Raw genomic sequence first — 13,087 nt, 5'->3', positions numbered from 1 at the left:
AGCCCACTCTCCACACACACAAGCAGTAAAGCCCACTCCACACACACACAAGCAGTAAAGCCCACTCTCCACACACACACAAGCAGTAAAGCCCACTCTCCACACACACACAAGCAGTAAAGCCCACTCTCCACACACACACAAGCAGTAAAGCCCACTCTCCACACACACACAAGCAGTAAAGCCCACTCTCCACACATACACAAGCAGTAAAGCCCACTCCACACACACAAGCAGTAAAGCCCACTCTCCACACACACAAGCAGTAAAGCCTGTGTTTATATAAGCTAACTTGTGCCAGGCTTTCTGTTGGCAGTGAGAAAGAAAGGAAGACACAGAATTTTGTTTTTATTTCTTTCCTTTTGTATATATAGTATAAGGGATTGAACCCAGGATTCAGTCCTCACTGGGGGATTCTATACAGGCGCTCTACCATGGAGCCACATGCCCACCCCCACCCCCACCGGTGGATGCTATGAAGCTGCTCTACTATGGAGGCCCATCCTTGGTGCTTTGAAGCAAGGTCTCCCTATGAAACACTGGCTTTGAGCGTGTGACCCTCCTACCTCAACCTCCCAAGTGCCTGTATTGCATGTACTGTGATGCCTAATTGTATGTTGCAAGCAGCCATAAGAGTCCTCAGTGTTGTAACTCTAAATTTCCCATGAGAACTCTTGTTGGAAAATGAAGATTATATGCCAGGTGTTGTGATGCAGGCCTGTAGTCCCAGTACTGGGGAAGGCAGAGGCAGGAGGATCTCTGTGAGTTCGAGGCCAGCGTGGACTACAGAGTGAGTCCAGGACAGCCAAGGCTACACAGAGAAACCTTGTTTCAAACAACAAAAAGAAAAACAAAACAAAAAGAAAAAAAATAAAGATAGAAAAAGGAAGTTATATCTTGCCAAGGACAACAGCAACACCAGCAACCCTTCCTAGGCACTGGAACAATTCATCAGTCTGTGGGTGCTCACTGAGTGTCTGCTGTGTGCCAGGCTCTGTTTCTGCTGGGGAAAACGGTGTGCTGTGTGCCTCACTGAGCTCTCAGATCACAGAGGGAGACCTAATGCCATCTGGTGTCATGCACTTACAGGATGAGAGGGACACAGGGGACTGTGGGGGACTTCTTCACTCACGTTCAGGGGTTGGGGGTGTCCTTCTTCTGTGGTAATGGCTACTTTAAGCCTTGATAAATTAATGGAATGGGGAAGAGAAGTGTCCAGACAGTCCGGGGTGGGGGTTGGGGTAGGGGGTGTGTGTGTGGGGGGGGGTGGGGCTGGCAGAAGAGAAGTCACAGGGCTTGAAAGAAGCCAAACCACAGGCCTCAAAGGTTAAAGTGCGGAGACCGAATGACATCTAAAACGCCATGTACAGCCACAGAAAGCTTTAGTGATAGAAGCTAGAGAGTACTCATGGTCGTGTGTGGCCGCCATCTTAGCATCCCGGAAGCTGAAGCAGGAAGACTAAGAAGTGTGAGGCCAACCAGGTCTGTGTTATTAGATTCTTTCTCAAGAGGAAGAGGAAGAGGAAGAGGAAGAGGAAGAGGAAGAGGGAGGAGGAGGAGGAGAAGAAGGAGAAGAAAAAGAAGATGAAGAAGAAGAAGAAGAAAAAGAAGATGATGAAGAAGAAGAAAAAGAAGATGATGAAGAAGAAAAAGAAGATAAAGAAGAAGAAAAAGAAGAAGAAGAAGAAGAAAAAGAAGAAGAAAAAGAAGAAAAAGAAGAAGAAGAAGAAGGGAAAGAGAAGGAGGGAGAGGGAGAGGTGGGGGAGGTGGCTCATGCCTGCAGTCCCAGCACTGAGGAGACTGGGGCAGGAGAATTCACTTGTTCAGGGCCAGCCTGGGCTACATGAGACTCCAAGTCAAGCAAAACAAAAAGGAAATCAAGTGATGGGGGAGGCAGTGGGGAATGGGATACATGATGTGTCGGATGATGGCAGCCTCTGGAGGCTGATGAGGTGTGGCCCGGGGGAGGCTGGAGAAGGTAGCAGACCTCTATGGAAGTTGTGGCCAGGCTCCCCTTCTAGCTTGGAGCTAAACAGCAAGCCCTACACATCAGGACTTCCGAGTTCATGCCAACCACATTCACCCATCTGCAGTTGGCTCTCCGAGCCCCAGAGCCACACTGATGTCCTTAGATGCAAAAGTACAGGTTGTGTCTTCTGAGACAAGAGGGAGACAGGAAGTCCCCCCCTTAGGATCCATTCCTCAGTCAGAGGAGGCCCCGTGCTGCTGGGCCAAAGCAGGAAGCTGCACCACAAAAGAACTTCATGAAGAATGGGCACTGGCTTTTGTCATACCTGGGTGGCCGCCCGAACAGTCCATGGGCTGCCACCTCGGGCTGGACTGGGGCTGATGACCTGGAAGAGGAAAGGTGGGAGGTGACTTCAGGGAGTACCCTGGATACAAAACAACTTAACGTAATACCCATTTAACCTTCCAGCTATAGCCTAAGCCTTTCAGAAACTAGCTGAGTGGCCGGAGAGGGTGGCTCAGTGGTTAAGGGCACTTTGTTGCTCTTACAGAGGACCTTGGTTCAATTCTCAGCATATTTGTGGCAGCTCTCGACTCTGTAACTCCATTTCTGGGGGATCTGGTACCCTCTTCTGGCATCTGAGAGCACTGCATGCTTGCAGCACACAGACCAAACACGTATACACATGAAATAAAAATAAGTAAATCTTACAGGAAAGAACTACTTGAGTTCTCTGTCTCTTCCTTCTCTCCTCCACTTCCTTTTTCCTGCTATATCACCCAGGATGACCTTGAATTCACAGTGATCCCCCTGTTTCAGCCTCCCAAGCACTGTGGCTGCAGTTGTGGACCCTCTGTGTGCCAATGAAAAAATGTTCAGCTAAGGCATTCAGTGACTCAACTTTTAGGAGAAAACAAGGAAATTCCATCCACCTCAGATTTTTAATTTTTTTTTTCACCTCAGATTTTTAAAATGGAAGATAAATTGGAGTTTACTGTTCTTTTAATATACACAAGAGCTGGGCAGTCCAACTACTGGTATTCAAAACATGAGGAGTGTGGCTGTCGCTCAGTTGATGGAGCATTTGCCTAGAATATATAGGTCCCAGGTCCCATCCCCAGATCTACCTAGGCTAGACGTGATGACTACTGAATATAGGAGGTAGAGTTAGGAGGATTCCTAGACACATAGCCTATGATACATAGTAAAGCCCTGCTGTCAAACAATCAACAGGTCATCACCCTCTGTGTGTTGGCTAGCTTTATGCCAACTTGACACAGGCTAAAGTCATCTGAGAGATGGGAACCCCATTTGAGAAAATGTCTCCATAAGCTAGGGCTGCAGGCATGCCTGCAGGGCAGTGATTGGTGTGGGAGGGCTCACTCCACTGTGGGAGGGGCCACCTCTAGGCTTATGGTCCTGGGTTCTATAAGAAAGCAGGCTGCTCAAGCCAGGAAGCGGCACCCCTCCATGGCTTCAGCTCCTGCCCGCAGGTTCCTGCCCTGTTTGAGTTCCTGCCCTGACTTCCTTTGATGAAGAACTGTGGTGTGGAAGTGTGAGCCAAATAAACCATTTCCCATCTAAGTTGCTTTGGTTATGGTGTTTCATCACAACAATAGTAACCCTAACTAGGACACTTTGTAAGTCATGATGCAGAAGCCGGGGAGGGGGGGGGGGGTGGAGAGATTCGAAAGCATTAGAACACCCCCTTCTCCCAAGAAGCTCCTTGTCCCCCATGGTGGGAGGTAACAACACCCACACTCACTTGTTGGCCCTTAACTGGGTGAGGGCTCTTCAGCTGGGTTTCGATGGGCAGGGACTGCGGGGTCTGCACTGGGGTCAAACTCAGCATCTTTTTTCCTGGTGGGGTGAGCACAGGAGCCAGGGTCAGGGAGTGCTGCCTTTTCACAGATGTCCTTCCTATGAGAGGATGACAGGAAACACAGCATTGATCTGGTCAGTAGGATGGGAAGCTGGTCTCGGAGAGCGATAGAGAGGCGGGGCTGATATTTAGTGCATTGATTGATATGCCTAAGCAGTGGCTCAGCTTTTGCCTCAGGAAGCTCCCTGTTGGCCCCAGTGCTTCTTCTGGGGGGTCCCTCGCTTACCTGGGAAACGTCTCAGGCAACAGAAACACAGGATGAGGAGGCCAGCAAGCAGTGCCAAGCCCAACAGGGAACCGAGGACGATGCCAGCGATGGCCCCTGGACTCAGGGCAGAGCCTGGAAGACACACACCAAAGGGGAGACAGGGAAACAGTTCCCAGGGATGCACTTAAGTATGTCTGAGCCCCGACTCATCCTTCCTGAGGAGACCCATTAAATTTGAGTACAATCCCTGGGACTCTCATGACAAAAGGGGAGGACCAATTTCTATGAGGTTTTCTCTGAACTCCATATACACACATCATGGCCACATGCATATCTACACATAAATAAATAAACAATTGAATAAGTAAAATGTTAAAAGAGAGACATGAGGGAATAGATATTTGTTCTTTCAAGCCAAGCAGGTGGTGGGGCATTGTCCCAGGAGCCCCCACAAGACTATCGGGAGAAGGAGCTCTGATGCAAAAAAACAAAAACAAAAACAAAAACAAAAAACAAAAAACAAAAAACTAAGAATGGCTGGTCAGGTGAGAAAGGCAGGAGAAAGTGTCACAGCTCAACTTACTTACCTTCCTGGTAGACCCTGCTTTGGGACGGGATCCCTGGCAGAGACCCCAAGATGGGCAAAATGCGAAAGGCCCAGGTCCCATGGTTCCGAGGAGGTAGTGGCACTATGGCTGATCGTTCCTCGGGGCCCAGAATGAGCAGGGAGACCCAGTCCCTACTCATGGTGACTCTGTCCAGGTTAGAGCCATCTGTCCATGCCTGGATGTGAAAGCCAGTGAGGAGGGTGCCTCGCTCCACGTCCCAGGTGAGCACTGCCGCTTCCTGGGTTCTCTGCAGCCTCCAGGAGGAGATGGAGGGCCCTGGGGGAGGAAGGTGCTAGATGCTAAGGGTCTGGTAAGAGACAAGGAGAAGGGCTGGGTCTGAAGGGAGAGGGCTGTCCTGGACCCCTGCATCTGGGAAAGGACGGTTGGACACCTGGGTCCGAGGAAGGGAGGGCTGGTGTCTGAACATCTGTGTTCTGGGTTTGGCCGGAGCTCACCGGTAAGCGTGATCTGGTTGCCTCCAGCGCCCAGTGCGCTGCTGCACAGCACTGAGTAATTGCCCAGGTCCCAGTCCAGGTTGAAGTTGTTGATGAGGAGCTTCCGGCCGTCCTGGCTAAGCTGCAGTCGACCCCCACCTCCTGGAGCCAGGGGCCGTCCTTCCCGGGCCCAGGATGCTCTGGACGGTGGGGGACAGCCAGTGGCCTCCAGTGCCACCAGCACATCGCCTGGCCCTGTCTCCTCTACTACCGGCTGGAGAAGCACTTCCTCAGGGGCTTCTGTTGGGGGGAGAAACCCAGTTAAGAGAAACAACTGGATATAAATAGTCAAGTCCTGTGTCTTTTGTTTAAAGCAAATGCCCGCTCCTTCTCTGTGACCAGATGAGGAAGACCTGTCCATTCACTTGTTCATTCATTCATTTTCTTGACAGTTAAAAAAACTTATTTATTGTGCATGTGTCTGCCACTGAAAGTACACAGAGATCAAAGGGTAATTTCTGGGGGTTAGTTCTAGCCTTTCCCCACCGGTTCTGGGGATCAACCTAGGTAATCAGACTTGATGGCAAGTACTTTTCCCCACTGAGCCATCTCACCCACCTCAATTCATTCATTCATTCATTCATTCATTCAGCTCAGGGGTTTGGGATGGAACACCCTGTTTCTGCTGGCCTCCCGCCCTGAACTGTAAGGCACTTGTTTCTCCTCTAGGTTCAAATAAAGTGAAGTTTGAGGCTTCAGGAAATGGCTCAGCAGATAACTCAAGCCTGACGACCGAGGTTCAATCCCTGAGACTTACATGATGGAAGGAGAGAACCAACTCACAAAGGAAAGTCAAGTTTGGTTTTCCTAAAGTTGTCTCATCCTTTTCTTAAACCGCAAAGGATCAAAGAAAAACCACCCATTTCCTTTACAGATAACAAGGAGGCCCTGCCTCTCTCTCTCTCACCAGGGATGATCGTGCAGGTGCGTGTGGCCACCAGGTGGCGGGCCAGGCAGGTGATGGCGACACCGCTGAGCTCCGGCCGAGCCGGGACAGCCACCATGAGTGCAGATGGCATTGGTCCGGCGCGGACGCCTTCAGGAAGACCCTGGAATTGCAGGGAGGCGGCAGGGGCCCCGCCGGGCCAGGAGCAGCGAAAGCGGAGACTGCGGTCCCCAGGACCCCCTTCCACTGAGCACTGTGGGGACCCTGGGGGCAGATCTGTCACGGAGGAGAGACCTCAGCCCTTCCATCTTCTCTGCCCCGCCTCTACGCGGGATGCCCCACCCCTTGTCCAGGTTTCTCTCCGCCTCTTTTCCTAGATAGCTCCACCTTCCCGCGTGGACTGGGCCCTTTGTGACCCCCCCCACCCGCCGCCCTTCAACCCTCGCTGATCCTACCTTACTAGCCTAGGAGGCTGGATAGTCCCCTTTCAAAACTCGCTCTGCCATTTAACTCCGCTGCTCTCTTGATTTGAGGATCCTTCTTTCCTAGGACCGCCCACCCTCGCTTCCTGCTGGCTCTTCCCCTTCTGCTTGGCATCCTTACCCCTTCAACCCGGCCATCTGCAAACCCATAGCCCCGCCCTAAGAATAGGACTTTGCTAGCCACGCCCATTAGCAGTTGGCGAGTGTTCCTCAAAATCCCTCTTCCTACCGTCCACGCCCATCTAAATTGTCCTTCCACCTCCCAGCTAGATCCGCCCCTTGTCCCGCCCCATCATTAGGTTTCTGCTCCGCCCTGATGATGTCACTCTTCTCCAGGTGGTCTCACCCTCCTGTACTTTCTTTGCTAGCTTCGCTCAGCCACGCCCATCGGTAGCTGTCCCAGCTCCTCCTTATTGGCTCCTCCCTCCCTGAAGGGCACGCCCCCTGTGCTACGCTTCTCGGTGTCTCTTCCCTCCCCTTGACTCCCACGGTTCCAGGTGCTTCCTTTCTCCTTGCTGCATGGCCTTACAGCTCTTACCCGCCACAGTGAGATTGAGCACCGAACGTCGGCGGTGGCCGGTGCGGGGGTTCGCGGCGATGCAGGCATAAGCGCCGGCGTGGCCTGGTCCCACGGCCGGCAGCAGGAGGCGAGGCCCCGCAGGCACTGCGGCCTCCGTGGGGTCCGCCAGACTCCACGCGATATCCGCAGGCGGCCGCGAGGGGGCTGAGCAGTGTAAGGTCACGTTGCTGCCCGCAGTAACATAGAGAGCCGGGACGGCGTCGCGGTCCGAGGAGACCCTGATGATGGGCGCATCCGGGCCGTCTTGGGTCAGGGGCGAGACAAGGGTAGTGAGACTGTAAAGGACTAACAGACACTGGACCCACTTCTCCCCGGGGGACTCAAGACTCGAGTTCTCAGGAGACATCCCCCGACTCACAGTAAACACTGACGTCAGCTGCAGCCTCGGTGTGGCCAAAGGGGCTACGGACGTGGCAGGTGTACCGGGCGTGGTCGCTGCGTACGGGACGTGAGATGAGCAGCTGGTCCCGTTCTGCGCGGAGGCGAGGGTCTGGGGTCTCCAGGGCATGTCCGTCTCTGCTCCAGCTCAGCTCCCCACTACCTGGGTTCCACCCCACGCAGCTCAGCCGCAGTTCGGCTGCCCCCTCTTCTGTTTCTGGAGCCCTGGGCTGTACCGACAACTGGGGTAAGGGCTCTGGAGATTCAGAACAATCTTGGATGAGTTGGAGAGTCCACACACCGGAACTCGCTCCCAGGGCCGCAAGTCTCTGCCTCCCCAGACCTTTCCTCTCTCCCCTCACTGTATCGGAAATCTGAGTTCTTAGTTTTCTTCCCTCAGATCCAGGGATACAAACCCCAGCCCTCCTCCCTCTGACCCAGAGACCCTCCGACCCTCAGCCCTCAGACTTAGGTGTTCAAACCCCAATCCTATTCTGTCAGTCCCAGGGGTCCAGACTGCAGCCCTCCTTTTTCAAACTCAGCAGTGGACCCCAGCCCTTTTCTTTCAGACCCCATTTTTTCCCTCAGCCCCAGGGATTCCGACCCCAGGATTCCAGGCCTCTCTCAGGCTAGGGGTTCAGTCCCAGTGCTCCTCCCTCAGACAAAATGAGGTCTTGGTCCCTGTCTTGGCTTCTGTCTCCATCCTCAGGCTCTTTCCTCTGGGAAGGAAGCATATTCATGCAGCACAGACTTCCCAGAGGGCTGTGAGGAAAGCAGGCACTGCAGTTTCCACTCTAGACCTCAGGGGCCACTTACCGTACACACCCACCACGAACTCCCGAATCTGCTGGGAGACTCCTCCCCGGATGACTTCAACTGTGTACACCCCTGCATCATCTAGCCGGGCAGAGGTGAGCTCTAGACCCCCTCGAATCTGGTCAAATCTCAGGCGGGCTTGATGCATGGGATCCAGACTGATCAGTGGAGCCCGTGATCCCAGACCCCCAGCTGCCAACACCTTGGAACCTCGGCGCCAGACCACCAGAGGAGCAGGGGGCCTGGGGCTGGGGACTGGAGTTAGGGGAAGCCTGATGGTGGCTCCCACTAGCACAGCCAGGGGTCCCCCCACCTGCTGGGTGAAGCTTGCAGCCTGGCGAGTCTCTGAAGAAACTTTAGATTCAGGGTCCTGTACAGAAAGTTCAAGATGGTGATGCTCCAGGGATAGCTTTGAACCTGGGGTCTTGGTGGGTACTTTGGTGTCTGGCACTTGAGCTGATGATATATGTGCAGTTGGAGTCTTGGAAGGAGGGATTTTAGAGAGGGTGGCATTAGGGCTGAGATGCTGTCCCTCGGAAGTCACATTGGTCCAGAATGATCCAGGCACATGGCTTGAATTAAGCCCTGGAGGAACCCAGTCGGAATCATGGATTCCAGCAGATGCTTCTGAACCCAGAGGCTGCTCAGAAAAGTTCCAGCTGGGGGGCTGGCTGGAGGAGACTTGGGAAACAAAGCCCTGAGAGGAGGCCACGGAATCGGAGGAGGAGGAGGAGGAGGCTGGGGGTAGCTGAGATCTAGAAGCCGGCTGGAGGGCGAGGAGCCCAGCTCGGAATGCTGCAGAGAGAGGAAGCAGGGAGAACATTGAGAGAGGCTGCCAGGGAGTGGGCTGCTGGGGAGGAAGGGACGCACGGGGGACTTACCCAGGACTAGGAAGAGTGACAGAGCCCATGAGAGGTCCATGGTGATGGTTGCAGTCTGGAAAGGACACTACACAGAGATCCACAGCTTGCATTGTCCAGGTCTGACAAGTCCAGCAGGAATGGTTGCTTAGCTTCCTGGGTGGGGAAAGGAGACAGACCTGTGGGAGGTGCCAGGGTCCCCTGGCATGATACGGGTGGCTGAGGGACCCACCCCACCCTTCTCGTCTTCAGCTGAGGTTTGTATGGAGAGGCCCAGGCTGATCCTCCACTCCTCACCCCCAGGGGACTGTGAACTCCCAGCTGGAACCAAGCAGCAAGCCTGTGAGGACCGGGCAGGAAGACTTCCTTCAGGAGTGTCTGAGAAATCAGAGCCCTTCCTGTGACCTCCCTGCCTGCCTCAGGTTTCTTGCTTCCCAGTCATCTTGTCTCTGCTCTGTCTTACTTGCAGCCTCTTCTCCAGATCCTTCTGTGACTCGCTGTGGTCCTCAGAACCAAGTCCCCAGTTGCCTGTGTCTATCATACCTAGAACTCAGTTTTCATTGTCCAGAACCTGCTAAACTCAGCATCTCCCTCTGGTGTGTATTTTCAGGATGGCTCCATCCTGAAGACTGCATCCATGCAAAGACTGGGGAGGCTTCCTGCTGTCTTCCTCCCTAGTACTGCCCCATTTTCTGAATGCTACCAGATTCTCTCTGTTTCTGTCTGTCTCTGTCTCTCTGTCTGTCTCTGTCTCTGTCTCTGTCTCTGTCTCTGTCTCTGTCTCTCTGTCTGTCTGTCTGTCTGTCTGTCTCCCCCCGTCCCTCATTCTCTTGGTACAAACTGCTCAGATCGCATCTTCTTCACTCACCCTACCTCCACTCTCTGCAGCCTCCTACTCTGGTTAAAGCCCCTCCTTGGCCAGTTGACCCTTCTCCATGTCACAGTTCTGCCTGGCTCCACAGCATCCTCTGCAGACATCCTTCCTGGACTCACCCGTTTCTCAGCACTTCATCCCTTGCACCCCCAGAACACAGTGCTCTTCTGATGCCATCTCCCAGCCTTTGCCAGCATCCTTTCTTTACCAGGAATGTTCTTTCCCACTCCAATCTGGCCACCTCATAACTGGTCCTTCAGGTCTCACCTCATTAACAGCCATAATAATGACAACTTAGGTTCAGCCAGGAACGGTGCTAAATTCTATCTGTGCATTATCACCGGGCTGGTTTCTTCTAAGTGTCCTCTGAGCAGGATGTTTGGTTCTCACTTCACAGGCCAAGAGATGATGATGCAGACAGGCCACATTTCCTGTGGGAGGTTGCAGAGCCAGGAGGAGAGGCTGGACTTGGGTCAAGGCTGGTCAGACTGCACAGCCCTTGAGAAAGCTTTTGATATGACCCCTTGCTAGACTTCGGGCCTCTGAGACCTGGGATGGTGCTCGTGCTGCTCACAGTGCTGGTGGAGGCGCCGTCAGAATGCACTGAGCATGCCCCGAATGTCATATACAGCTCTGAAGTGCTATGTCAGAAAACCTTTGTGTGGGGGGGAAAATCATGCTTTGCTGGGCATAGTGGCACACATCCTTAATCCCAGTACTTGGGAGGCAGAGGCAGGAGGATCTCTAAGAGTTCAAGACCATCCTGGTCTACATAGGGAGTTCCAGGACAGCCAGGACAGTAGAAAGACCCTGACTCAATAACAATAACAATAACAACAACAACAATGTTTTATTCTTTGAGAATTTTATATATTTTGATATCTTTTCCTGTCTAACTCCTTCCAGATCTTCCCCGACCTTCCTACTTACTCACCTCTCTCATAAAAAAAGCACAGAGTCCATTTTGTGTTGCTGACTGCCCTTGACCAGGGGACATGCCCTGGGGTATAGTTAATGTACCCAGTATCGCTCCATTGAGGACAACTGATTTTCCATTTCCAAGTAGCTCTCAGGTTTGAGTAGTTCTTGGCTAGGGGTGGGACTTTGTGCTTACTTCCTGTTCTCCATGTGCTCACTTCCTGTTCTCCATGCTAGAGTTCTGTCTGGCCTGAGCTTGGACAGCTTTTGTGGATACTGTTCAGTCTCTTGTGAGTTCATATGCGCATCAGTCCTGTGTGTCTGCAAAATGCTTTCTTTGGAGCTATCACCACTTCTGGCTCTTACTCTTTGCCCTCCCTCTTCTGAATAGACCCCTGAACATTAAGGGGAGGGATGTGATATACCTGTCCCATTTAGATGAATGGATAATGAAAATACATTTAAAAACGGGAGTTAACTCAGCTGCCCGGAAAAATGAAATTATGAAATCGGTAGGTAAATAAATAGCGCTAGAAACAGTCATCCTGAGTGATGTAACCCAGAAAGACAAACACTACCTGCTCTCTGTCATATGTGGATGTTAGCTTTTAAGCTTTAGCTATATGCTTTTCACTTGACCTTTTAAAATTCCACGGGAAGCAGGCCTGGTAGCTATCACTCCATCCAGCACTCGAAAGGCGGAGACAAGAGGACAGCCTGATTGAAGCTCAAGGTTCAAAGTCTGCCTGTGCTACATACGGGGAGTTTAAGGCCAGGCTGGGCAATTTAGTGAAATACTCAAAGAAAGGGCTGGGGTGTGGCTTGGCGGTACAGTGCTGGTCTAGTAGCATGCACTGCTTGGAGCGCTATGTGTATGGCTCAGTGGCAGAGCTCCTACCCAGAATCCTACAGTGAGGGGCTGAAGTGTGGCTCAGTGGTAAAGGCCCTGCCTTGAACCCCCTAATGAGGGCCTGGGGGTGAGGCTCCGTGCTAGAGCCCTTGCCTAGGGCCCATGCCAAGTGTGGGGCTGGGGTGTGGCTATTCCTAGCAATTTTAAGTCACTGAGTTCAATCTCCAAAACCAAACCAAACAGACAAACACATGATGCTGGTCTGATAACACACACCTAAAATTCCAGCACTTAGGAGGCTGAAAGCAAGCCTGGGGTACATAGCAAGTTTCAGGTCAGCCTGGGACAATACTAAGGGTCTATCTCACCACCAACAATAATATAAATCTTTTTGTTTTTGTTTTTTGAGACAGGGTTTCTCTGTGTAGCCTTGGCTGTCCTGGACTCACTTTGTAGATCAGGCTGGCCTCGAACTCGCAGCAATCTGCCTGCCTCTGCCTCCCTGAGTGCTGATTATAGACGTACGCCACCACACCCGGCTTGAAGTGTTATTTTTAACAAAATCTCAATCGTTTGATTTTTACCAATGAAGACTCAGGAACCAGGTGCTCGAGTGAAAGCCTGTTAGCTCAGAGAGGCAGAGAAAGCACCCAACTGACCACCTTCCTCAGCCAACTTCCCAAAAGGAATCTCCTTCCCCACGCTGTCTCAGAAAGCCCTTTCAAACTGAATACCCCTCGATTCTACTTCCTGTGTGTCTCTCCACCCATCCTCCTGACTTCCTCTTAGTCTGTTTTTTCCCCCTGTGTACACTTCCTGCACCCACCTGATGGCTCATAACCATCTGTACTTCAGTTCCAGGGGGATCCAAGGTTCTCTTCTGGCCTCTGGTAACTGCGTGCATGTATGTGGCACAGAGACATATACTGAGGCACACACATACACATAAAAATTTAAAAAACACCATTTTTCTGAGACAGGATCTAAGGATCGCTCCATAGCCCTGGCTAGACTGCAAGGCACTCTGTAGACCAGGCTGGCCTCAAAATCACAGAGATCTGCCTCCCTCCTGCTGGAATTAAAGGTGTACACCACTACACCCAGTAATAAATCTGTTTTAAGAGGGTTTGGCATAGATTAGTGTTTCTCTCAGTTGGCCAGAGAAGCCTTTCCACAGTGTGTAGTCAATGCAAAGTCTCATAATTGGTTAAAGGGCTGAGATTATGTGACTTCTGAATGCTCAGCCCTAAATGGGGCAGCAGTACCATTCTCTCTCCCACCT

General features: G+C 52.2%; 1 protein-coding gene across 5 annotated transcripts; it reads right to left on the bottom strand.

The window, feature by feature from the left end:
* Positions 1-148: 148 nt before the first annotated feature.
* Positions 149-12,052, bottom strand: VSIG10L (V-set and immunoglobulin domain containing 10 like). 5 transcript variants are annotated; one of them, XR_014774186.1, is made up of 12 exons: positions 10,037-12,049; positions 9,185-9,319; positions 8,304-9,098; positions 7,468-7,743; positions 7,068-7,352; positions 6,069-6,323; positions 5,123-5,401; positions 4,647-4,943; positions 4,078-4,191; positions 3,735-3,889; positions 2,681-2,822; positions 149-2,354 (listed from the first exon to the last, which is right to left on the bottom strand). XR_014774186.1 is itself a non-coding variant. In XM_084755879.1 (11 exons), the coding sequence occupies exons 2-11, from the start codon at positions 9,222-9,224 to the stop codon at positions 2,289-2,291; spliced, it is 2,502 nt and encodes an 833-aa protein (XP_084612005.1). In that variant the 5' UTR covers positions 9,225-9,319; positions 10,037-12,052; the 3' UTR covers positions 149-2,288. The 5 variants fall into 5 exon arrangements, 4 of the variants coding, with proteins under 4 accessions (XP_084612005.1, XP_084612002.1, XP_084612004.1 ...); XM_084755879.1 differs by lacking the exon at positions 2,681-2,822 and having other exon boundaries at positions 3,735-3,829; positions 10,037-12,052; XM_084755876.1 differs by lacking the exon at positions 2,681-2,822 and having other exon boundaries at positions 151-2,354; positions 10,037-12,046.
* Between the last annotated feature and the right edge of the window lie 1,035 nt (positions 12,053-13,087).

Source organism: Acomys minous, assembly GCF_964271855.1.
Source record: "Acomys minous genome assembly, chromosome: 2".
Taxonomy (NCBI): Eukaryota; Metazoa; Chordata; class Mammalia; order Rodentia; family Muridae; genus Acomys; species Acomys minous.
This window is presented reverse-complemented; position numbering and strand designations above follow the sequence as displayed.

Bases quoted from the DNA above. Each gene is read 5' to 3' on its own strand.
- VSIG10L (XM_084755876.1), bottom strand. From the start codon at position 9,224: ATGGACCTCTCATGGGCTCTGTCACTCTTCCTAGTCCTGG. The intron at 9,099-9,184 runs GTAAGTCCCCCG...CTCTCTCTGCAG, and splicing joins GTCACTCTTCCTAGTCCTGG to CATTCCGAGCTGGGCTCCTC. The intron at 2,355-3,734 runs GTGAGTGTGGGT...TTCCTCTTCCAG, and splicing joins ACCCAGTTAAGGGCCAACAA to GTCATCAGCCCCAGTCCAGC.